Here is a 24,553-nt window from a genome sequence, read left to right as displayed (position 1 = left end):
TTATATTGAAAAAAATAATATTTTAATAAAAACAAACTATTTGAATATAATTAAAAAGGTAGTGGAAAAAGTAAATACTTTTTTTAGATTAAATTTGGGCCAACTAGTTGTTATAAATATGAAAAAATAATGTGCGACAAAAAGTAACAAAAAACCACATATAATTTAATTTCACTTTTAATAAAACCCCAGGTATTTTTGTGGAGGTCTCTGTCTGCAAAAGATATAAGTTCGAATCAGAAGTTTTTTTTTTATAACAACACAGGTGGTTAAAAATGTAATAAAATATGTGTGATAAAAAAAATATCCATGAAACACACTTTTGATTAATATTAATCACTTTTTTATTCTTCAACAAATATTTATTTACCAACAACACATGTCATTAGATATAAAACCAATACTTCCAAGAGAGTTAGAGAAATTCGAAGATGCATACAACCTCCCTTCACCAGAAATTTTGCAATACAAATACGATGGTCATAGAATGATTACAACGCACAAAGCAAAGTGTTGAAATGTAAAACGAAACCTGCTAAAACAAAGAGTTGGGCTACCGAGCATTTACAACCGTTGTTTGAAAATGTAGATTTCAATTTCATTGTCGACGGTGAATTGATCATGGTCAGTGACAAAGGCGAACCGCTACCAAGCGCTACTCTTACCAAAGACACACTCAAACAAGGAAAAGGTCAGCTGTGCTTTAAGATGTTCGATATCCTCAGGGATGGTGATGAAGAACACACTAAACTCGTACTCTCCAAGAGATTAGAGATTGAAAGCACGATTTACACCGCTATTAAAAGTCAACCGATTGGAAATAGTAGAATCATTCAAATCGAATTATCAATGGAGAACAGATTGGTATTGAAAGATCATTTTAGAGATTCAATCCAATCTTATGCTGAAGGAATAGTTCTCAAATATTCAGTTCAATATATAGTTTCAAATGCCAAAAACACCTGTAATGCATGGTATATATCATTCACACAAAACTACCCTTTTTTTTTTTATTTGAAACACAGGTACAAATATGAAAAGTTGATTTTCTAATCGGTGGATTACATGTAAAAGACAATGAAATAATATCTGTTTTATTATTTTTACAAGATGACGATGATGATGACAACAATAACAACATAAATGATAATAGTAATCATAAAAGTAGAAAATCATCTTATTCTTCTATTCTTAAAATCAAAGCAAATCAAGAAACTAAAGATATATATCATAACTATACTGATATGGTTACAGAGCAACAAGATAAATTAAGATAAATACTCGCAACCCTAAACATACCGATGCCTTACTCATGCTGAAAGAAGAGCACTTTAAGATAGTCGAGGTACAATTCGCAACCAATAGCTATAGTAGACAACACACCTATTGAGTGGCACTAGAATACGATCGATGAAACCAAACAAAGCGAAACCAGACACCATCCAACACCTCAACTCCATTGCTATTCGTGAGTATGGATCTACATTGAGAAAGGAGGAAGGCGAAGAAGAAGAGGAAAAGGATCCTAGGACAATCACTGTTATCGATAAGACAATCTACAGTATACCAAAGGTGAACAAAGTCTTTGAGGAAGACGAAGTTGTAGTATTAATTAACTTTATGGATGCCGAAGGAAATTACGAAATTGACCGTTCACATGGTCGTTTTACTTGGTGTATTCCGGCAGACTCAAAAAGCTTGCCTCTGACGCCGCAAAAGACAAACAGAACATCAACCAATTGGGTACCTACTCTATATTGGAATCACCAATCAGTACAGACAAAACGGTATATTGGTGTAGAATCTGTTGTATTGAGAACAATCGATTTCAAGCAAAAGATTTCGAAAATGCTCTTCGTTTGGTAATCGAGGAGATTGCGAACTTTAATACAATTCACGTTGGTCGCTCATTTTTTTGTAGTCCAGGCGATTGGTTTAATATAATCAACAACAATATTGTACACATTAAAACAAACAAAGAAAATATAAAAATAATAAACTATCCATAATAAAATTAATCAAAAGAAGAAGAAGTAATTATTTTAAACTTTTTATTCAAACATTTTATAGAATCTTTAGGACTACTATCAATTTCAAACTTAAAATCATCTATTGAATCTCTGCCAATGAGATGATTAAACATAATTAAAACGAGATAGAAATAACATAAAAATTGATTGTAAATCAAGAGCTATTATACATTTTGATTGTAAAGTCTTAATCAGCTCTTGATTTGATATGACTTTATTTATGTTTATAAATTCTGTTGTGAATGACAATATAAATAATAAAAATAAAAAGTAGTATATAATGAAAAATATAAAAAAATCTACAAAGCAATATAAAGATTTTATAACAAATCAGTTGCTAACAATATCAAAAAATCAGTTAAGTTTTTTTTTTTATTTTTTTTGCTTTTTTTTTCGAAATGAGAGCTCTCAATAGAACACATTCATTTGCACACACATTTTTTTGCAAAAGTAATAAAATTTGATTCTTTGTTTTTGCCAAAATCTTTCAATTTCCATTTTTTTTCTTTTCAAAAATTTCTCAAAAATTTTTGTGAAAAAACAAACAGAGCTGATGAATCTTAAAAGAAAACCTATAAATAATTTGAAAATTTCATTCAGTTTTTCAAATCAATTTGGGTGGATCTCCACCAAAAACACAACAAATAATTTAATATTAAATATATAGAGAGACTGCTCCATTTGGTGTCTTCTTATATTTATATTATATTACTATATAGTATAATAATTAGTTTAGTATCAATAATAATATAATTAGAATCACTTAAATGCATAATTACCAATAATAAATACCTCTTTAGCTCCTTATAATTACCATCTGACCAAGCCCACATTCACATTCACATCTCCACACACACCAACAACAAACAAATCACCAATTAAATAACCAAAAAAAAATAACAAAACAAAACAAAACCAACAAACAAGCTCCAATTACCAAATACCAAGTACAATAGTTGATTAGCAAATCTAAATATATTCAATAACAGAATGATTTTTGAGAATTATGTAATTACATTGGATTTAGGTACAAACGTTTCATATAGTGAGAAAAATGAAATTGCAAAGTTTATCAAAAACAATGGTGGACAAGTAGATTTATCTGTTAGTTCACGTTGTACTCACCTCATTGCTTCAACCGATAATATCGTATCAGGTTTTAAGGCAAAGACTGCTTATAAATTGCCTTCCTGTACCGTATTATCAGATCAATTCATCCATGATGCCATCAGTTCCAATAGTTTTCCTGACATCTTTCCATATTTATATATCAATGGACAGGTAAGCAAAATATAAATATAATAAACAATGCATTCAAGAGATTTCTAACTATCACTATCAATATCAACAGAAAGCAGACAGTATCATACCATCGGATTATCAATCTTTCATTTCAGACTCTTTACAAAATACTTTTAATGATGTAAAGACATTGTCAAATTATTTGAAAGAACAAGAAAAGATTCCAAAATCCAATAACAACAACAACCTTCCAAATACAACTCAAACTGCAAATGCTATAAATACTTCACAACCATCAAAGATCTCACCATCAACCACCTCCACCACCACTGCAACATCAAAATACTCTACATTATCATCACTTTCATCTTTATCTTCACCTTCTAAATTATCATCTTTTTCTTCATTATCCGCTAAATCTGTTCCAACATCTTCATTATCTTCATATTCAACATTATCTTCTTTATCATCTCCATCTAAAGTTTCATCTTTATCTTCTTTTTCAGCAAAGCCATCATCTATTTCTACTACAACTTTTTCATCAACCTCTTCTTCATCTTCATCATTGAGTTCAATTTCATCACCTGCCAAGAGTATTCGTAGTTCATTGACTACTGCTACCTCTACTTCTTCTACCACAACATCTTCTTCATCATCAACATCGTCTTCTTTATATTCCTCTTTTCTTGCCAAGAAAGAGCAGTTGGAAAAGAAGAAGCTTGAAAATGAGGAGCTGTTGGAGAAGAAGCGTCAGGAAAAGTTGAATCAAGTCGCAGAGAAGAACAAGGAGAAGCAAAGCTTATTGGATCAAAAGATTCAAGAGAAACAAGAGAGAATCAGAAAGCAATTGTTGGAAAAGGAAGCAAAAGCTGAACAAGAGAAATCCAGAAGAAAGAATGTCTTGACAACTTTGAACACTGCAACCTCAAAGTCTGTCGGACAACCAAGCAGCTATGCTCAAATCATCGAGAAGGAGAGACAAGAACAAAAAGAGCGTGACAAGAAGGAGAAGCAAGAGAGAGCCAAGCGCATCGTTGAGGAACAGCGCAGCAAAAAGGCAGCTGCCAAGGAAGCTCGTATCAAGGAGCTCGACGACGAGCGTGCCAACAAGCTCAGCGAGAAGGACAAGCGTCGTCAAGCCTTCATCGAGAAGGAAGCCGCCGACAAGATTGCAGCCGACAAACAAAAGGCCGAAGAGAAGCAAAAGAGTTTTATTGCTTTTCTCGAGCGTCAAGAGCGTCGTGCCGCCAAACTTCGTTCTCAAACCGCCGATGACAAAGCTGCGATGTATCGCGATGAAGCCAATCGTAAATCCATTGATCTTCGCAAGGTTTTCGTTGGTGGACTGACATTCGAAGACATCCAATCGAGTCCACAGTTGTTCCTCACCAAAGCAAAGATCGAATCCTACCGACAGAAGCGTGTTAGCTTCTTGTTGGAGGTGTTCAATCGTTTCGGTAAGGTAGTCGAGAGAAAGGTCACCATTGAGAAAGGACATTTCTTTGTCACCTACGAGAGTGAACATTCTGCCAATGAGGTCGTCACCTTCTTTTCCGATTCCAACAATAGATTAGCTACTGTCAATCAGATCAAAGAAAAACTAAAGGATCTCAAAAAACCAATTTTAATTGCTCCATCACATAAATTCTATGTTAGAAGAACCAAGGTAACTGGAATTGCTCATGTTGCCATAGTCCCATCAGAGGTTCAACCAACCAAACCAATTTCATCCAATTCATCACCTATACTCGCTCCCCAAAATGAACGCCCCCTTTTACAAAGTCTTGAATCAATTGTATCACCTAACAACCAAGATCAAGCTCAAGTTGAAGAGCCTTTGCTCGATCAACAATCAATGTCTGAACAAAACCAACCAGAACAGGAACAAGAACAACAAGAACAATTACAAGAAGAATTACAAGAAGAATTACAAGAAGAATCAGAGGAAGAAGAAGAATCAGAAGAATCAGATCCTGATTATGATTCAGACTTTGATATCGATTTGTAAATTAAATTAAGTTTTTTTATAGCAATTTTTTTTATAATAAATAATTTATTTGTCTTATTTTATTTAAATCATCTGGTTGTGTTGATTTGATGAATTTATTTACAAAAGATGTATTAGTTAACCTGCTCGCGAAATAATGTTAACCAATTGAAAGAGGAAAGAAAAATTTGATGCTTTTTGGACTTTGTTTGAATTAAAAAGATTTCCTATTTTTGATTACATGACAATCTTGAAGGAGGTATCCATAACATATTCTTGCTTATCAAAAGTTTCACAGTATTGTTCGAGGTAGTTGACTCTTGGACAAAGTTCCAATCTCTTTGGGAAAATACCGATGATGTATGCTTTCTTTGAACGAGCGATGATACAACTCTTGGTGTCACCATGGGCATAGATCTTAGTATTCTCTCTGATGCAAATATCATATTTCTCACCAATTAATTTGATTGATGATTGATTCTTTGGTTTCTTTAGACCGTTTAGCAATTGTTCAATTTCACCTTGTAGAGGTGATTTATTGTATGCCAAAACTTTACCATCCAATCCAATAACCATGACATGTGCAAATAATTCATTTCCTAAGAAATCTTTAATAATTTTTTCTTTATTCATTTTTCTTTTTAAATAAATATATAAATAAATAACTTTGGTTTTTTTTTTATTCTATTAAATCTAAAACTATTTTGCTAATATTAGTTTTTGTTTAAATTTGATTATTAATTTAATCAAAATTGTTGTCACAGTCTATTTATAAAGACCTTACATTCTTGGATTTTGTTAATCAATTTTATTATAATAATGGTTGTTGTTGTAGATATTTCAGGTGTATACGTATTTGAATCCAATATGAAAACAATAATCAAAATGATACAGCAAACAACCAATCAAAGTTAATGACAAAATAAAATTTAATATTAAATTTGTTTACAATTAATTGGCACTCCTCCTACATCATCTTTGTCACATCATATGTATTACCATCATCACCATCATTCATCAATAACACGCTTCTAACAAAGCAACTACAACAGTAATTTCACCCCATCTATTGTTTTTTTAAATCATAGAAATAATATGTAGATAGCCATACCTTTTATGTGATCTACCCTAAATTTCCCCAAAACCCACAACACTCACTTAAAATAGTAATATTGTAAATAAAAAATAATAGTATATATATATACCTTTAAATATAAATGTATTCTAATCTTTTACTACCACCATATTTTTCATAATCAATATTTTAAATCTAATCAAAAAGGGGTGTGTTTGTTTGTTGTTGTTTTTATTTGGTGTGTTATATATTGGTTTCAAAATAAACCTGGTTATTTAAATACCAATACCACCACTTTAATATGATATATTTAATTGCTAAAAAAGTAAATCTATCTGTTATCAACCATCATCATCATCAACAAAAATTTCAATTAAATCAACCATACAAAACAATAATAATTATAAAATTTTAATTTAACCATATAGTATAGTATGTAGATGTATAACCAACAATAATTTTTATTCTTTGTTTGATGGATAAAACTAAAAAAGGTTTCTTTTTCAAAAATGAATTCATTGATAGATCAAACTTTGGTATACCCATAAGCATGTCTACGGTCATAATAATTGATGGATCAATCAATCATAATACTCTCCAAAACCAAAGCATTATCGAGGTATTTGTAAATTATAATAGTAATATATGATCCAATCAAGTTTCAATTATCTTAACAATGTAGATATTATTGTTATTATCTTTCGGTTGATGGCGGGATCATCACAAACACCCACTTAATTGAAAATCAAGTAGCACACACATAGATAATTAGATATGTTTATTGGACCTTGTTTTAATTATTAATTGAAACAACAGATTTAATTATCACTACTTAATTTCTATTGTTTTTATCTGTTATCTCAAACTTTATGCCAAAGAGGATTAAGTATTTGATTATTAACAAAAGATAATATCATTCATTATGATTTGATTTGATTATTAATTCATTAATAAATAATAGTTATTTACTTTAGTAAAAAGTAAAAATGATTGATTGATTGATTGATTTATTTATTAGATTGGCAGTCAACTATTATTTTGTTTGTTATTATTACTAATTCCGCAATCCAAACAAATAAATGAAATACATAATTTACTCATAATTATGAAATAATTATTAATTTGTGAGATGATTGATGATTGAGTTTGAAAGAGTTAACAGTAAGTAGTGATAAGAACTACTTTTGATAGATGAAATGATTAAAAGTGTTTGTTAATTACACAATCCTAAGCATCAATATCTATCTATCTATTGTTATTACTGTGTTGCTATTACTACAGTCGTGAAAGTATGATACTCTCTTCTATCTTGTTTCGGTATATCCATCTATCTACTAACTAACTAACCAACTAACAATCTATCTATCTGTTAAAGTCATTAGGTTTACATAATCTAAAATAGCATTCTTTGAAATCTCAACAATATTTCCATTTGATATCATTTCATCTAAAATAAAATGTGCTTTATCTATATGAAACATAATCTATTGTATAGGATTGATTGTTTTTTTTTTTGGTTAGTATGAAAATAATAGTAAATAAAGAGATAATATATTATAAAGAATCAATCATTACATCTAATTCACACTAGTTTTAATAGAATAAATAATGACATTAGTTAATAAATAATAAATCAAAGGGAATAGAAATTGATCAATATTTTAATAATACATACGACTTGTTCAAATGAAGTATCTAAAATCTCTACATAGTTATGAATTAATTCTAAAATAGCTAATTCATTCTATTTTTTTAAATAACAGTAATACTATGGTTAGTGTCTTTACTTTCTATTTTATATATTTATATATATATATCATTCATTTAACATACCTCTGAATTATCAACACCAACAATGAAATAGAGAGAAGAATACTTTCTATAGATTACTTTATATGAATGATATTCTATATATGAACACTAAAAGATAGATATGAGTAGTATTAATCGTAGATGAGATTTTCAGTGTTGATTAGTTGTGATGATAATACAGGTGAAATTCAATATAACAACAACAACAACAACTAACCTGAGATGCATTTCTAGAGACACATTTTCTTATGATTTCAGCTTCGATAGCAGGTCTTTGTTCGAAAGGTATATTCTCATAGTATTGTGATAATCTAATTTGACCTTGTCTATTCGCCAACAAAAAGAATTTGATCATTTTATTATTAATCAAATCAAATTCTAATTTGTTTATATTAATCAATAAAATAAATTTGTGGCTTGATTAATCATCAGAAATTTCTTTTTTTTTGGCAATTCATTTTTTTTTTAAGAGGCTTTCTCTATCAAAAATAAAAATCTTTTTTTTTTTATGAAAGCAAACATTTATTTCATTTCATTTCATTTATCAAATAATATTACATCCCTTTCTTCTTCATTCATTTAGTGTAGTTTGATTGTGATTATTATTGTTATCATAAATAAGATAAAACAAAAGCAAAAATGACAACTGAAAAAGCAGCAGCTACTGCTCCACAACAACAACAGCAACAACAACAAGTACAATAGTAAGTTGAAGAGAGATAATAAGAATCATGAATAAATATTAAAGAAAATGATTATTAATTATATGATGCTATGATGATTTGTAAACATACAGTGTATTGATGCAGAGAAACTATGATAAGGAAGGAAAGAAATTGGTTGGAAGAGAAGTTGAAAGACATCCATTGAATACAGTGACCGCGCCAAGCACTGCCAGTGCAACTACCAAGACACAACAATTGACTAGTTCAATGAAGGAGATGAGTGTTGCTGGTAGCACACCGGTCACCAATGACGATCCATTGGCTGCCGATCCACTCTCAAAGGCTGCCAATGAAGCCAAGGTAAACGATCCATTGGCATCGTCAATCGCTGCAATGGGTGGTCTCAACACCATTAAAAACAGTTCACAGAAGGCTCAATACTACGACGACAGCTACATCCCATGGGCAACAATGAAACCCGGTATCTTACAACAATACACCACCGATGAATCTTTACCAATTCAAGTTGTAAGTAATAACTTTATGGTGTTTTTTACATTGCCTTTTAGTAATTATTGTTATACTGATTCGATATCATCATCATCACCATTATTTAGTCATTCATGTCAACAGGTACTTCTGGAAAAGTAAAGATTTCACTCAATAGATTGAATAAGATTCTAGAGGAATTGGAACAGGACAAAGAAGAGAAACAAACTACACAACTAACTCAACCAGATATTATTATGGATTTAGAGACTTTATATTCAGAGTTGATCAAAGCATGGAATGCTGAAGAACGTGTTCGTTCGCTAAAGATTGCTATTCAAGTATGTATTGTCTTGATTATCTTGTCAATAACAACTACTAATTGATTAGGTTGGTTACTAATACTATTATTCTATACTTATTAGACTGCAAAGATATTAAATGATACATCATTAATTAAATTCTATCCAAGTAAATGGGTGATTGCAACAGAGATATTGGATACATTTGGTAATATGGTGTATGAGAGAATACAATCACGTATTAAATCCAGTCAGGATAAAGATCCAACCAAGCGTAATGAACATATCTATATCGATCAGGCAAAGGAGACCTGTAGAAATTGGTTCTATAAGATTGCCTCGATTCGTGAGCTTCTCCCACGTCTCTACATTGAGATTGCCATCCTGCGTTGCTACGAGTTCATCGAGGGCGATCCAAACACCGCACCCCAAGAGGTAGTCACCAGAATCAACCAGATGATTCGCGGTATCGGTAATCCGCTCGTTGCCAACTATATCCGTGCGTATCTGGTGCGTCGTGCTCACGATTTGTGTCCGGCTTTCAAGTCGTTCATCATCACCGGTCTCAAAGACTTTGTATTCACACAGCGACTCTACGAGAAGTCAAAGTATCTCGAGCAGACACTCCAGACCTATCGTATCACACTGACCGAGTATCTCGGACTGTACAGTCCCTCGCTGGAATGGGTACTCCAGTGTCTCAGTCACAACGGAAAGCAAGAGGTGCTCGAGGAGGTACTCGGCATCTTCCGTGAATCAAAGAACTCGTTGCTCTTGAACCACATCATCAGTTCGTTCCCACCCGACTACATCTGCAACAACTCCACCATGTTTAGTAACTTTATCAAAGAGGCCGACTCTTTCTCCTATCCAAAATGTCAGCTTTACAGCACATTCGGTGTCAACCTCGTACTTGGACACCCACCCAAAACACAGGTACTGACCATCCTCAACGATGTCTGGAAGGTTGTCTCCTACTTTGAATCACTCAAAGATTATATCATGGTTGCCGAAGTATTCATTGAATATGTATTAACTCATTGTACTGTAAGTTACATAAACAAAGCAACATTAATCAGTTGATGATGATCATTCAACATTGAATGTCTATTAACTTTTATTTATATTATAATATCTTTAGATAAAAGAAACCGATACATTTTTAAAGGATATTCTTAGACATATTATCCCAGATAAGGCATATGAGACAATTCAATCACATCTACAATCGATTGTACTAAAGATTCTTACTCATATTCAAGATTTCAATGTTTTGGTTGGACTTACCAACTTTTTACCATTACTCGATCTTTTCAATGGTGAATCTCAAAAACAAATTAGTAGATCTACATTAGAAGCTTTATCAAGGTATGTTTTTTTTAATTGTTTATCGAATTACTTATTTTTTAAAAAACACAAATTATTAACTTATTTACTTTTTATTTTACTTTAAGTTCAAATACATCAATCTCTGATCCAATTTTAATAAATATCTTTTTAACATATGGTAAAGCACTACATGATTCACTCAACAGTCTTTCCTACCAAGATGAAATCAGACAAGTTACTCAAATCGTTAATAATTGTATTAATAAGGTAATTATCTATAAACTTTTAATTAAATTTCGAAAAAAAACCATGTAACTAATTCGAGAGATGATTGTAATTTTAAAATAGTTTGATTTCGGTAAAGATGTAGAGAAACAATTAAACTTTTATGTAGATTGCAGACAAACATTTATTAATTTCGATGGTGTCAAGAATCGTTTGATTTATGGTGTATTGTTGATTTGTCAAAAGACACTGTTGCTCGTACGTGGTAAGCACACCTCAAAGACATCGGCATTCATTCGTGCTTGTATTTCCTATTGTTACATTACTATTCCAACTATCGAAGATGTCTTTATGAAGATGAATCTCTATTTCCAATCGGCATCGGTAGCTTTCCAGAACCAAGCACTCTCACAGGCCGACTCACTCTTGAAGGCTGCCATCACTTTGATCCAAGAGATTCCAGCGATCACCGAGTTCCGTCAAGTTAAATCCACCGAAGATTGGACCGTCGCTTACCTGTCTGAATTCATCTCATTGTTGGTCGTTGCACCAGGTCATCCAGAGGCAGGACCATTCTACTTGATCAAGGCACTCCACAAGGTGATCAAGGACTACCAATGGGAGCGTGCCACCACCGGAAAGGCTAGAGTACTCATCCAAATGATGAATCTCTGTTCCGCGTGGGCACAAAACTCACTACCATACCACATCGAACGTGTAGAGTCCAACGACGAGTTGTTTGCCTCCGATCCAGATTTCGTCAGTGAACTCAACGAATTCTATGGACTTCTCATTAAAGAAGTCTTGGCCGAACTCAATATTCTCAAAGATGAAATCGATCCATCAGTATGTATAAACAACAATTATATTTTGCAAATAGTTTATTCCTACTAATAATAATAATTATTATTATAATTGCTATTACTTATATAGACTCAAAAGAAGATGGTTTTTGTATGTCTTGATTTAATTAGTGTTACATTGAATATCGCTGAATTGAACTCAAAGACTGCCTCTTTGATCTTTAATTTGTATAGTTTAGCCAAAAAGTCAATTCCAACATCATCATACTCTGAATTGACCTACTTGAAGAACACCCTCAACTACATTGGAACTTTAAATAGCTCTAAATTAGCAGGTGATCTCTACAACAAATTAAATTCCATTGCCTAAATAATCGATTATTTAACAGTCAAATCAAAAAATATCTTTTTTTTCAAAAATGATTGCAAAAAAAAAAAAAAAACAAAACAATTTTATTAATAAATTATTATGGCTTCTACTTGCCGCACAAACTTTATATGCAAAAAAGAACTCTGACCACATATTCACTTTTTTTTTTTTTTGAAATCATTTTTGTTATTTTTTTTATTCTATTAATTATATTTATAAATGGAGATAAAGTCATTCCAAGCTTATGTTCAAGATTGTCAGTTTAAGATAAAAAAAGTAATAAAAGAGAGTTCAGAGTTCTTGTATAAAAATAATGGAGACTCTTTATCTTTAATACCTTTCTTCAATTGTGATTTATTCTATGGAAATTCATCGGCTCTAAATTTCAATATTAAATCTATTGGAGAGAATCTATTAAATGAAATAAAGAGTAAGTAGTTGTTTTATTGAATAATATACCTTTAGTACTAATAGTATTTATAATCAGAAAATGATTCTTTTTCTTATTTTCTATTTGGAAAGGACAAAGTATCGAATAATATCTTTATTAGGGAATTATTTGATCTTTTAAATATATCAGATATAACAATTCATCAATATCATAAGTTTCTTCAATCTTTGGTACCGTCTGGAGTAAGTATTTATTATTTTATAAATAAATTTTCAACACTAATACAGTTGTTTAGGTAATTAAAATTGATTTAGTTTTTGACAGGCTACCTGTTACATTTAGAAAAGTAGAGTTTAGTACTATTTTCGTCGACTTTGGAGAACTAATATCACTGAAGAGTGAATATGTAAATATAATCTTTTATAAAAATAGGTTTATTGATACTAAGTTTTATTACAGTATGATCTTGCATCTATAATATTAGGTGAAGACAGGTTTAAAGAAATGAAGATCCTACTTGATTGTTTAAAGTCTTTTTCGGAATATGATTTCGAGAATGATAATACCGAAATCAATTTAGATCCTATCTCATCTTTCCTTAACTACTCCTCAGATTTATATAAAGATATGAAATCTGGAAGTAAAAAGATAAGAAATTCATCTTTTCAATTCATAAACCAAAATATCATTTTGCGCTTTGTCAATTCAATTAATCAAAGTGTTAACCCACCACTAATGGAAAAGTTTTCAAAACCCTCAACCTTTTCAATTTATGAAATTCCAGGATATTCAAGAGTATATAAAAAATCATTTTTTTACATTGAAACGTAATAACTAATATTTATAGTAGGATTCTAAATCTATTTCTTCTTTGTTTATTCATAAATTTTTAGATAAAGTACTAGACAAATTTTTGAAAGAATTTGGAATTGATTCAAAGACATCTGATTACCAATCTTATCCTTCTGCAGTAAGCTCAACAAAAATACTAAATGACAAGATATCTCAACTCGAAATCAATAACTCAATGGAATTCAACATTGCTCAATGTTCAATTGTAAATATCAATTTAAAAGATATTTTGGATTATATAGTCTAACTATTTATTTATTGATTAAATATAGTATGAGGTAAAATATTCGATTCCAGAGAATAGTTCACCAAATTCTGATTTCCTAAAGAACATAAAAAATTCTTTAATTGTTAAACCAACAAACTCTTTAATTAGTCATTATCGAACTGAATTTGATAAACAATTATTTGAATATCAAACAAGTTATTATTTGTTCAATCTAAATGTAAGAATTGAAAGATTTATTTATAAAAGCAAAAAACTAATAAGAATATTATTAAAGGATCCAAATTCTCGTTTACCAGATATCGAATCATTTTGTTTAGATAGATTGATTGAATTATTTATCCAACCATACACCCAATTTGAGTATGAAAAGTTCCTAAATAAGTATTATTCATTGGTTGATGGTGATCGTGGTGATATCAGGAAGAGTTGTCAAACTATTCTCGAGGTGGCAGAAATTCCTAAATCTAGCTATGTTTTGGGAGAATACTACATCGTATTGGATTCAACAGCTAAATCCACTCTACAGCAAAAGATTGGTAAAAGTGAAGGCCCCATGATAAATCCAATCGTAGGTTCACCAGCAAAGCTTTCCAACTCAAACTTCAGTGGAAGAGCAAGCATGAGCATACCCAGTAGTCCAAACATCAACCTCTTGAAATCACTCACTAAAGAACGAGATAGCATGTCATCACCCTCAAAGGATAAAGGATTACATACTACAACAAATAGTAATATTAGCAACAGTATTACTAAAAGTCAGAATTACATACCTCCAAATATATCAAAGGAAACAACTCCAACTCCAGCTCCAACTCCAGCTCCAGCTCCAACAACTCCATCTCCATTTCCAGCTCCAATTACAACTGAAACCACAACTCCAATCAAAGTCGAACCAATTATAATCAATACTCCTTCAAAGCCAATCTTTGAAAAAGCTGAACGTAAGGAGATTAGATATGATACTAAGAAATCATCAAATATAAGTTCTGTTGGAGAAACCCACATAGCGAGATATAATACTGGTAGAAATCCACCTTCTTCATCTAATATATTCTCTGGCTACTATGAGCATCAGGAAACTTTGATTACTCTATCCAATCAATTCAAGCAACTAACCGGTAAGTATATTATTTCAACTATACTTTATTATACTAACTATATTTAATTGATCTGAAATAACCTAAATAGATTCAATTCCTATGAGTGTAGAGGATTTAAAGACATATTTAGTATATTTGGAAATATTTTTCAAATACAACTTACTTCATATCAAATTATATAAGGGCCCATTGAAATTATTTGTAGATGGATTGAACTCACTTATTGAAATATTTAAAAAGGTAATATTAGTAATTAAACAATTTAATATCTCTTCTTCATTCTAACTAAAATTGAACTATCAATAGAGTCCAAAAGAGTTAGAGGGTAAATTACCCAAGTTTCTCTTTTTGACAGATATCACAGAATATCTTTTAACATTCTTTGATATCACTCAGAATAATCCAAATGTATCATTGAATGCATTAATCACTTTGTATTTTGCAGAGATATCAGAGTTTAATGAATGTATTAACTGGGTATGTTTATGTTGTGTTATGAAAACTATCAATAATTAATAATGTCTGAATATTAATAATCTATTTGAATCGATCTTTCCTTATCATCGTTATAGGTTAAGAGAGCAAGTGGTTTAAGAGTTATATTTGGATACTTACACCAAGTCAATAAGAAATGGAATTCAAAGCATTTGACTCCAACTATCAATCTCTTAGCTTTTGTTAGTAACATTACAAAGAATAATGAAGTTCTTACATTGTTAAGGTCAGATGACATCACTAAATGGCAATCGGCCCATACCATCAATGATCTATTTATCACTCTAAATGAATTGGTTGATAAATTATATAAAGGTAACTATTAAATAATTAATTTACTACCTCTATTCATTGTAATAATACTAATACTAATTCTTGAATCTAATAAATATATATATAGTTGAAATTGTAACACTTTTAATAACGGATATTGTTGAGAATTTGGCATGTTGTAACGATCCTGAATTCAATAGGAAACTATTGAGTTGTGGAGTTGTTAGTACACTTATTAGAGTTGGTTTGGGATCTGGTTCGGTTGCTGTAGTTGTCAAGTTCCTCAATATGATCGCGAATGTGCACAGAAACAATGGTGTCTTCTTTGAGAAATTTGAAAAACAACTCAGTGCAGTTGCTTACATCGTGATGAAGTTCCTGGTTCATTATGATGAGCAATCTGCTGAATTCATTGAAATGGCAACTCCATATAGCGCTGTACTAAAATCCTCCAGTGTAGTACTTAAGAATCACCAAAAAATCGCCACAATAGATCTTACAATTGATGCTGCTCTGTCAGCTTGGAGAGTTGAACTTAAGAACAAAACAATTTCTAAGGTAATTACTAGTTTAATTATAAATTATATAAATATTCTCTCAATTTCTAACTAATTTCTTTATTTTCTTATTAATAAATAAATAAATAAATAGGTTCAAGATGATTGTAATAGGGCTATGATTAAAAGTAATATTACTTGGACAAACCCTAAAAACAAACAACAACAGCAAATGTAATATCATCAAAAAAAAACACACCATTTTTATTCGTAGTTCATTTTCGATTTTAATTTTATTTTTAACAATTTATTTTTTAAAAAACCAAAAAAAAAACGACTCGTCAATCAATTTAAAACAAATAAATAAAATTTTTATTATTTTAATAAATTAATCAGAATCTATTTTATTTTATTTTATTTTTTATATATATTTAATATTTATTATATATATTTAAATAAATAAATAAAGAAAATGGTAGAGAATAGTAATAAAAGAAAGTCAGATGATGACTTTGTTATGACTATTGACGATGATGAGAATGAAGAGATCTATGAAGACGATTCAGATGATGAACAAATCAGAGAGGATGACGATGTCTTTATTAGAAAAGATAGTGATAATGAAGATGACGACGATAAAGAAGAAGCATTTAATGTTTGTATAAGGATATCATTTCTTTTACTTGTTATGTTAACATACTAATCTTTGTTATTTGATACACTATAGTTTGATGATAATGAAGAAGTTCAATTAGCTTGGAATTTTGCACCAACTCTAGAAAAGATGAAAAAACAAACATTTGAAAATGGAACTGTAAGTAAAACATATATATATATATATATATTATATTGTACTTGAATGTCATATAAATATTAATATAAATATTATATACAGCCTCAAACATCATTACAAGATAAAATTCAAAAGAGATTGAATGCAAAGAAATTCAATCAAGATGAAAAATCAAAAGAGAAAAAAGATACAGAAGAAAATGATGAAACTGAAAATACACCTGAAAACGATAATCAAGAGGAAGATGATGACAATGAAGAAGAGGAAGAAGATCAAATCGATCAAGTACAGGATGGAAAGAAAAATAAATCAGATAGTTTAAAGACGATTGAATCGAATAGAAGAAGAAAGCAAGAGGTCGAAGAGGAGTTACCAACATTCCAAGAATTACATCTCTCAAGACCACTCCAAAAAGCAGTACAAAAGTTGGGATTCACAATGCCAACACCAATCCAAGCGAAAACCATCCCACCTAGCACTCAATGGTAAAGATATTTTGGCGAGTGCCACTACAGGTTCCGGTAAGACCGCTGCTTTCTTGCTGCCGATCCTCGAGAGATTGCTCTATCGTGATGTCGATAATCGTGCGATTCGTGTGCTCGTTCTCCTACCAACCAGAGAGTTGGCACTCCAATGTCAATCGGTTCTCGAGAACTTGGCACAATTCACAAACATTACATCTTGCTTGGTTGTTGGTGGTCTCTCCAACAAAGTTCAGGAGGTGGAGCTACGTAAACGACCGGACGTCGTCATTGCCACACCGGGTCGTTTGATTGACCATCTTTTGAATGCACACGATGTCGGTCTCGATGATTTGGAAATTTTGGTACTGGACGAAGCCGATCGTCTTTTGGATATGGGTTTCAAAGATGAACTCGAAAAGATTGTGGAATCGTGTCCGGCCAACCGTCAATCACTGTTATTCTCTGCGACACTCAGCGATGAAGTAAAAACACTTGCCAAACTCTCATTGAAACAACCGATTCGTGTCGCAGTTGATGCACTCTATCAGGTAGCTTCGACACTCGAGCAGGAATTCGTAAAGATTCGTCCAACTCAGTTGGGAGATCGTCCAGCTCTGCTACTTTCATTGGCTTCCAGAGTGTTCAATACCGGTGGAACTATCATTTTCTTCAAGTCCAAGAAGGAGGTGCATCGTCTCTGTATCATCTTTGGTTTGGCGGGGTTGTCAGCTGCAGAGTTGCACGGTGATCTCTCACAGGAACAACGTTTCGAATCACTCCAGCTGTTCCGTGACGGCAAGGTGCAATTCTTGTTGGCATCGGATGTAGCTGCGCGTGGTCTCGACGTTCTCGGTGTCAAGACAGTCATCAACTACAACATTCCTCGTAATTTGGCACAGTATATTCATCGTGTCGGTAGAACTGCTAGAGCTGGAGCACAGGGTCGTGCTTGTTCTTTCGTTACCGAGGGTGACAGAAAGATCCTGAAAGATATTGTCTCGCGTGCCAAGACCAAGGCAAAGTCGAGAACCGTCTCACAGGAGAGTGTAAAGTACTGGCGTAACAAGATCGATGAGATGGCCGACGACATCAAGTCGATCATCAAAGAGGAACTCAAGGAGATGGACATTAGAAAAGCAGAGAAAGAGATTAGAAAGGTCGAGAAACTCATTTCCACGTCGTCGAGCAAGTCGTCGTCGATGGAGAAGGAGTGGTTCGCCACCAACTCTGAGAAGGCAAAAGCCAAGGAGGCATGGAAGATTCAAGAGGGAATTATCGATCCTGAGGAACTCAAACGTCAGAAACAAGAGGAACTCGATAAGAAGGCCGGAAAGAAGGCAGATCGTGATCCCTATCTCGGTTTGTCACGTCGTAAGCGTAGAAGCAAGATGCATCGTGAGGAGATTGCCAGAGAGATGGCTGAAGCCGAGCAATCCGATGATGAGCGCGACGAGGTCATGTCAAAGATTGGTGGTAAGCGTTTGGAGGCGAAACGTGCCAAACCAGTCGATATGAGAGCGGTAGAGAAGAAGGTCAAGAGCATACAGAACAGTCAGAAGGCATCCGGTAAGGAGACAAAGAGAATCGAAGCACTGAGAAGAGTCGGTATCTACACAGGACCAACACCACAAGAACAACTTAAACTAGACAAGAAACAAAACAAAAAGAATGGCGGCAAACCAAAGAAGGCTGTCACCAGAAACGATTTTGAACAGGATTTGGATGATATCCATAGCGGTAGTTCAAGCTTTAAGAAAGGAAAAGTACAACAACAAAAGAAGAAACGGAAAGTAAACTAAACCTTTACTTTATCAAAAAGGTTTATAAATAATAAACAAAAAAAACATACATATATTATTATTTAAAAAAAAAAAAAAAGAGATATAAAAATAAGAATACTTTATTAAATGTATATGTGAAAGGTTACTTATAATAATAATAACTTAGCTATTAACTAGTTGTCTGTAATGTATAAATAGTTATTCTTAATACTATTATCACAGCTATAGACTCGGTTTGTTTGATTTATGGTTTGTTGATGTATCTATCTATCTATCTTTTTGTGAATGAATGTATATTAAAATTGTATATATATTTTTGTAGCGCTTTATCATCTATTTATGTTATTAATCTTGTTTAATTGGTTGTTCATCCTCCTTTAATATTTTAAATGATTGAATTTAAGTGTTAGTTATAATGTATGAATAAAGTTTAGAAAAAAAAACATACAAATTCTTGATGTAGTTTGACTGGAGCAGTTCTTCTACTCTTTGGTTTAGGTTTAAGCTCTTTTTTGTATCCCAACAACTCTCTGACAAATTCATATTTAGAAAGGTACATTTTCCACATAACGAACCATCCTATAGAATGTCGACAACAACGTTGTTAATAAGAAAAAGAAGATCTATCTAAAACAAAACTATTGTTTTAAAACAACATACCTAAACTCATTAAAACGATAATCAATGCAATAGCAGATAATGTTTGGAAAAAACTATTCATTTTTATCTCTATCTCTTTCCTCTCTAGAGTTACTCTCTTTATATATATAAATATTGATATGTATTATAATAAACAACTATCAAAACAAAATTAATAAAACTTGTTTAAACAATCAACAATTTTTGTGTAGTTTATTTAATAAGATTATTTTTTTATTTTATTTTTCAAAAAATTGTTTGAGATGCTTGTTTGTCAACCCATGTCTAATTTTCAAGAAAAACAGAGTATTATTCATTAATAGATCTGTAGTATTTATAAATAAATATAAACAAAAAACAAATAAAAATAACAATGTCAAATAAGAAACATCAAATTAAAGATCCAATGTTTATTAGTATCAATATTTTGACCTTTAGACATCTGGATGATTTGATTATCGGTGTCAACAGAAAGGTAATCGATGAGAAGTTGGCCGCAGAGTTACTTTCTTTGATGTTTGGTCCAGGTAGCGATAAGGTTCTCAACTTGCTCACCTCTCGTTCAATCACCGTACCAAAGAACATTCATGTCGATGCTGAGAGTATCATCAAGGGTACCTACAAGGTGCTTGAAAACATCAATCAAGTCAAAAAGAAATTGAACATCCCACTTTCATTCTTGCCACCAATGGATCACTTTAATAAATTGTTAGCGCAACACAAAAACAACAAGATTAACAGCAGCAAGACTAATAGCAACCAGAGCAATAGTAGCAACAAACCAACTACACAAAAGAAAGTAAGCAAAGCTGCCCAACCACAAAAGAAAGAAAGCAAAGCTACAAATCCAACTCCAACAACATCAGCACCATCACAACAAGCTAAACCCGCCTCTACTCAACAACAACAAGCTAAACCCGCTGCTTCTCAACAACCACCACAACAACAAACTAAACCCGCTGCTACTCAACAACAACAAGCTAAACCCGCTGCTACTCAACAACCACCACAACAACAACAAACTAAACCCGCTGCTCAACAACCACAACAACAACAGCAAGCTAAACCTGCTGCCACAGCTCCAACACCAGCGGCTTCCTCGACGACTACAGGATCTCTTCCTTCAGAAACAATGACAGCAGAACAACTCAGGACCCAGGTTCAAAATCATTTCAATGGTTTGGCTTTGGTATTCAAACATAATCTCATTACAGAACAAGTCATGCGAGAACATCTGGTTAAACTATTCGGCGCCAATTCACAAACATATTTGGAGAAAGTAATTTCGATTCCACCATCAAAGATACCTGAATTGCCAGAAAACTTTTCAGCTCAAGCATTACTTGCCAAAACTGATGTAATTGCAAGAGCAGCTGACGAATGGAAGAAAAAAAACCAAAAATAAACAATTATCATAATCAACAACAACAACAATGAAAATCAATTATCACTTCTTCAAATACCACCTAACACAGTAACACATCCAAAGTTTTAACAATACTCTTAATGATAAAAAAATGAAAGGAATAAAAGGAACATATTAAAGATAAAGTAGATTACAAATTTAAACAGGTGTTAAATATTTATTCTTTGCTTTCCAATCACTAATTTGAGCCATTAGATTATGATTTGGTATGAAGACTGTTATTTTAAAAGGTTTTTTAGTAACAAAACTAAAGTTATTTTCTCTGACCCATTCAAAAATCGTTGCCCTGTCATAGGAGAATCCATCGGGCGCAACCACACAGTTTTCCATCAATTTCTTGGAGATAGGGCATTTAAAGAATACAGGTATTTCAATTTCATTATAATTATTTGTTGATTCGCTGTTGTTATTGTTATTCTTTTGTTGGTTATTGTTTAACTTTGCCTCCAACTTTTGATAGAATAAATTCACTTTGGGATCGGCTGTAAAGCATTTTCTTGATACATTGTCGATGATTTGTAAACCCTCCAAAGACTTGACACGAGACAACGCGACATAGCCTTGTCCATGCTCGAATATTCTTCCGAGTGAGACCAGTGCACTCTCCAAAGTCAGACCCTGACATTTATGAACGGTGATGGCATATGCCAATTTAAGACATATTTGCTGTCGATATATTCTCTCCACCGATTCGAAAAGCACAGAGAATGTCTCGGGTTTTATCACTTCAATCTGGCCATTCGAGAACTTGACTACAGGTAGATAGGTGTGTTTTTGTGGTTTGAGAAAAACCGATGTTGTCAACATGATTTCATTGATTTTATCGCGTTGCCAAGTCTCAAGGGTTTGACCTTCTTTGCTCTCCAGAAATTCAGAGACATGCTTCTTATTGGGCTCCGAAAGATTAATGAATCCAATGACGATTCCACGTGAACCGTTGACAAGAACTCTCGATAGATTACGAACCAACATCACCTGTGCTCCCTTCTTGAGAATAAGAGTCTTGGATGCCAAACATTGTTTCTTTGAATTCTCAAAGATTGAACTGAGTACAAAAGTTTTTTGTGGATTAAGTCCTTCGTTTTCCGCCAGAAAATCGATTGATTCATATTTGACGGGTTCATCGTTGATCTGATCCAAATAGAAATCGTTCTTTTCCTCTACTTTTTTATTAGTAGAGAATAATATAGTGGGTTGAATACCATCATCTGATTTTTTAACTAAAAATAGAAATTGGAGAACAAACAAATTAGTTAAGCAAAGTTAATTAACTATTATTTAAAATTTTTAACTTACCACTACATTTACTTAAGGTGTTTATAATATCATCGTCTGCTCTACCAATTCTTAGCTTACTAAGTAAATCGGAAAAGAATGGATCCTTCTGACGGAAAATCTCTGTCAGTTGAATGATTTCGTGGACTGACTGTGACCAACTTTCAGACTCAAAACAATACTTTCGCTTCTTTGTCGTTGAAAAGTGTTTGTCAGCCATTGTGTTCATGTCACGATAGTCTGGAACTGGCGGCAGCTGATAAAAGTCACCGGATAGACACAACTGTATTCCTCCCCAAGGAATCTCGAGTGGATTACCACCGTACTCCTTTAGATTCCGCTTTGCTCGTATCTTTCTTGCAATCATATCGAGATGAGTGAACAACAAACCGTCCAACATTGAAATCTCATCGATTATCAGCACTTCCACCTCTTTCCAATTAGATTTCCTCGAGTATGCCGATGCCAGAAGATCTTCGAACGACGCACTGCTCGAGCGAATACCAGCGAATGAATGTATTGTCATTCCTTGGATATTCAAAGCGGCAATGCCAGTTGGCGCCGTAACAAATGTTCTTATACCTTTCTTTGTGAGTTCATTGACTATCGTATGAATCAAGTATGACTTTCCACAACCACCAGGACCAGTAAAGAATACGTTTCGTCTACGACTGACAACTGTATCCAAAATCAATCGTTGCGTTCCATTGAGTTTGTTGACATCATAAGTATTGTCTGCCACGAAATCATCTCTTACTTGATCACTTAAATTTATTGAACCTTTAACCATATTGATAATATCTTCAGGTCCACCACTTAAAACTATATGTTCTTGTTTATCTTTATCTACATTATTATTATTATTTACATGTTTTTTATTACTATTAAATCTGACATTATTATTAAAATGATTGATATTATTATTGTTGTTAAGATGATTGAACTTTGTAGGTAATAACTTAAAATTTGCTTTTGGTATAGGAATATTGTTGTTATGTTTCATATTACCAAGGTGATTTCCATTATTATTATTGTTATTATTATTATTATTGTCGTTGTTATTTAAAGTATAATATTGTATGTTTTCATTTTTAATATTTAGATTATCATTGTTATTGATATTATTATGATTGTTGTTGTTGGTGTTGATGTTATTTTTTAATACAGAAGTTGTTGTTATTACTTCCTCGTACTTGGAAGCAGAAGTAGTTGTTGTGGTTGTAGTTTCTCTATCTTTAATATCTTCATCGATATCGATAAAGAAATCATTGTCATCCTCTGATTTAACATGAGTAATCGGTGAAAGTGGTGAAAATGAATAATCATTATCGAGATCGATTGGTTCCTTCTCTTTTAGATATTCAAATTTAAACTCTTCAATCTCACTTTCTCTTTCTCGTTCACTTTCAGCTTCTTTCTCACTTTCTCTTTCTCTTTTTAAAGGTAAATTAACTATATAACTATTATTATGATGATTATTCTTACTATGACTACCATTATTATTATTATAACTCTTACTAAAACTACTATTATAAAAATTGGTTTTATTAAAACTTGTATTTCTTTTTAATAACTTAATGGGTGAAGATTGAACTCTATCGTTATATAATAATGGTGGTGTAGGTGTAGATCTATCTTGATCGTCATCGCAAACACTACTATTTTTATTACTACAACTACCACTACTATCTAGAGAGATCGATTGTTGCAGTTGTTGTTGTTGTTCAACTTTAACTCTCTTCACTAGATTATCATTGTTGATGGGTGATGATGAAATAGGTGGAGAAGAGTTCGATGATAGTATTATCTCCCTATCATCAATCATATTATTATGTTATTATTTTGTGTTGTTTTTTTTCCGCGGAAAAAATAGATACATAATATTAATTTGAAAAATAAAATAAAAAATGAATGTCAAACATGTTGTTATCATATCATTTTCCTGGAAAAGTTGATTGGCATCGGTGCTGAAATCCAATGAATGAAGAATAATGCAAAAAAATAATAAT

The 24,553-nt window shown here is 32.1% G+C and overlaps 11 protein-coding genes across 11 annotated transcripts; 7 read left to right on the top strand and 4 right to left on the bottom strand.

The window, feature by feature from the left end:
- Positions 1–708: 708 nt before the first annotated feature.
- On the top strand, positions 709–1,277 carry PPL_03681 (uncharacterized protein; the record flags this gene model as incomplete). Its single annotated transcript, XM_020574606.1, has 2 exons — positions 709–964; positions 1,111–1,277. The coding sequence occupies 2 exons, from the start codon at positions 709–711 to the stop codon at positions 1,275–1,277; spliced, it is 423 nt and encodes a 140-aa protein (XP_020435020.1).
- Positions 1,278–1,410: 133 nt separating this feature from the next.
- PPL_03680 (uncharacterized protein) lies at positions 1,411–2,116 on the top strand (the record flags this gene model as incomplete). The annotated part of the gene is made up of 2 exons (XM_020574605.1): positions 1,411–1,787; positions 2,071–2,116. 2 exons carry the CDS (start codon positions 1,411–1,413, stop codon positions 2,114–2,116), a joined length of 423 nt encoding a protein of 140 aa, XP_020435019.1.
- Positions 2,117–3,020: 904 nt separating this feature from the next.
- Positions 3,021–5,401, top strand: PPL_03679 (uncharacterized protein; the record flags this gene model as incomplete). The annotated part of the gene is made up of 3 exons (XM_020574604.1): positions 3,021–3,311; positions 3,382–5,276; positions 5,389–5,401. 3 exons carry the CDS (start codon positions 3,021–3,023, stop codon positions 5,399–5,401), a joined length of 2,199 nt encoding a protein of 732 aa, XP_020435018.1.
- Positions 5,402–5,496: 95 nt separating this feature from the next.
- On the bottom strand, positions 5,497–6,898 carry PPL_03678 (profilin; the record flags this gene model as incomplete). Its single annotated transcript, XM_020574603.1, has 3 exons — positions 5,497–5,896; positions 6,231–6,302; positions 6,867–6,898. 3 exons carry the CDS (start codon positions 6,896–6,898, stop codon positions 5,497–5,499), a joined length of 504 nt encoding a protein of 167 aa, XP_020435017.1.
- A 794-nt stretch (positions 6,899–7,692) lies between these two features.
- On the bottom strand, positions 7,693–8,501 carry ap4s1 (adapter-related protein complex 4 sigma 1 subunit; the record flags this gene model as incomplete). Its single annotated transcript, XM_020574602.1, has 4 exons — positions 7,693–7,802; positions 8,006–8,078; positions 8,168–8,254; positions 8,364–8,501. The coding sequence occupies 4 exons, from the start codon at positions 8,499–8,501 to the stop codon at positions 7,693–7,695; spliced, it is 408 nt and encodes a 135-aa protein (XP_020435016.1).
- Positions 8,502–8,785: 284 nt separating this feature from the next.
- On the top strand, positions 8,786–12,329 carry PPL_03676 (uncharacterized protein; the record flags this gene model as incomplete). The annotated part of the gene is made up of 8 exons (XM_020574601.1): positions 8,786–8,850; positions 8,943–9,339; positions 9,429–9,641; positions 9,726–10,649; positions 10,744–10,970; positions 11,057–11,198; positions 11,280–12,002; positions 12,090–12,329. 8 exons carry the CDS (start codon positions 8,786–8,788, stop codon positions 12,327–12,329), a joined length of 2,931 nt encoding a protein of 976 aa, XP_020435015.1.
- Positions 12,330–12,548: 219 nt separating this feature from the next.
- Positions 12,549–16,404, top strand: PPL_03675 (uncharacterized protein; the record flags this gene model as incomplete). The annotated part of the gene is made up of 9 exons (XM_020574600.1): positions 12,549–12,759; positions 13,035–13,126; positions 13,180–13,515; positions 13,571–13,777; positions 13,845–14,919; positions 15,257–15,378; positions 15,474–15,711; positions 15,797–16,128; positions 16,321–16,404. The coding sequence occupies 9 exons, from the start codon at positions 12,549–12,551 to the stop codon at positions 16,402–16,404; spliced, it is 2,697 nt and encodes an 898-aa protein (XP_020435014.1).
- A 234-nt stretch (positions 16,405–16,638) lies between these two features.
- Positions 16,639–19,222, top strand: ddx27 (putative RNA helicase; the record flags this gene model as incomplete). Its single annotated transcript, XM_020574599.1, is given in 4 exon segments — positions 16,639–16,821; positions 16,894–16,980; positions 17,062–17,444; positions 17,464–19,222. 4 exon segments carry the CDS (start codon positions 16,639–16,641, stop codon positions 19,220–19,222), a joined length of 2,412 nt encoding a protein of 803 aa, XP_020435013.1.
- Positions 19,223–19,549: 327 nt separating this feature from the next.
- On the bottom strand, positions 19,550–19,925 carry PPL_03673 (uncharacterized protein; the record flags this gene model as incomplete). The annotated part of the gene is made up of 3 exons (XM_020574598.1): positions 19,550–19,579; positions 19,653–19,711; positions 19,865–19,925. The coding sequence occupies 3 exons, from the start codon at positions 19,923–19,925 to the stop codon at positions 19,550–19,552; spliced, it is 150 nt and encodes a 49-aa protein (XP_020435012.1).
- Positions 19,926–20,216: 291 nt separating this feature from the next.
- Positions 20,217–21,248, top strand: PPL_03672 (uncharacterized protein; the record flags this gene model as incomplete). Its single annotated transcript, XM_020574597.1, has 1 exon — positions 20,217–21,248. One exon carries the CDS (start codon positions 20,217–20,219, stop codon positions 21,246–21,248), a length of 1,032 nt encoding a protein of 343 aa, XP_020435011.1.
- Positions 21,249–21,407: 159 nt separating this feature from the next.
- Positions 21,408–24,369, bottom strand: PPL_03671 (uncharacterized protein; the record flags this gene model as incomplete). The annotated part of the gene is made up of 2 exons (XM_020574596.1): positions 21,408–22,489; positions 22,566–24,369. 2 exons carry the CDS (start codon positions 24,367–24,369, stop codon positions 21,408–21,410), a joined length of 2,886 nt encoding a protein of 961 aa, XP_020435010.1.
- Positions 24,370–24,553: the final 184 nt, after the last annotated feature.

This window comes from Heterostelium album (genome assembly GCF_000004825.1).
Source record: "Heterostelium album PN500 unplaced genomic scaffold PPL_contig8, whole genome shotgun sequence".
Classification (NCBI taxonomy): Eukaryota; Evosea; class Eumycetozoa; order Acytosteliales; family Acytosteliaceae; genus Heterostelium; species Heterostelium album.
The sequence above is the reverse complement of the archived record's forward strand: the minus strand, read 5'-3'. Positions and strand labels throughout refer to the sequence as shown.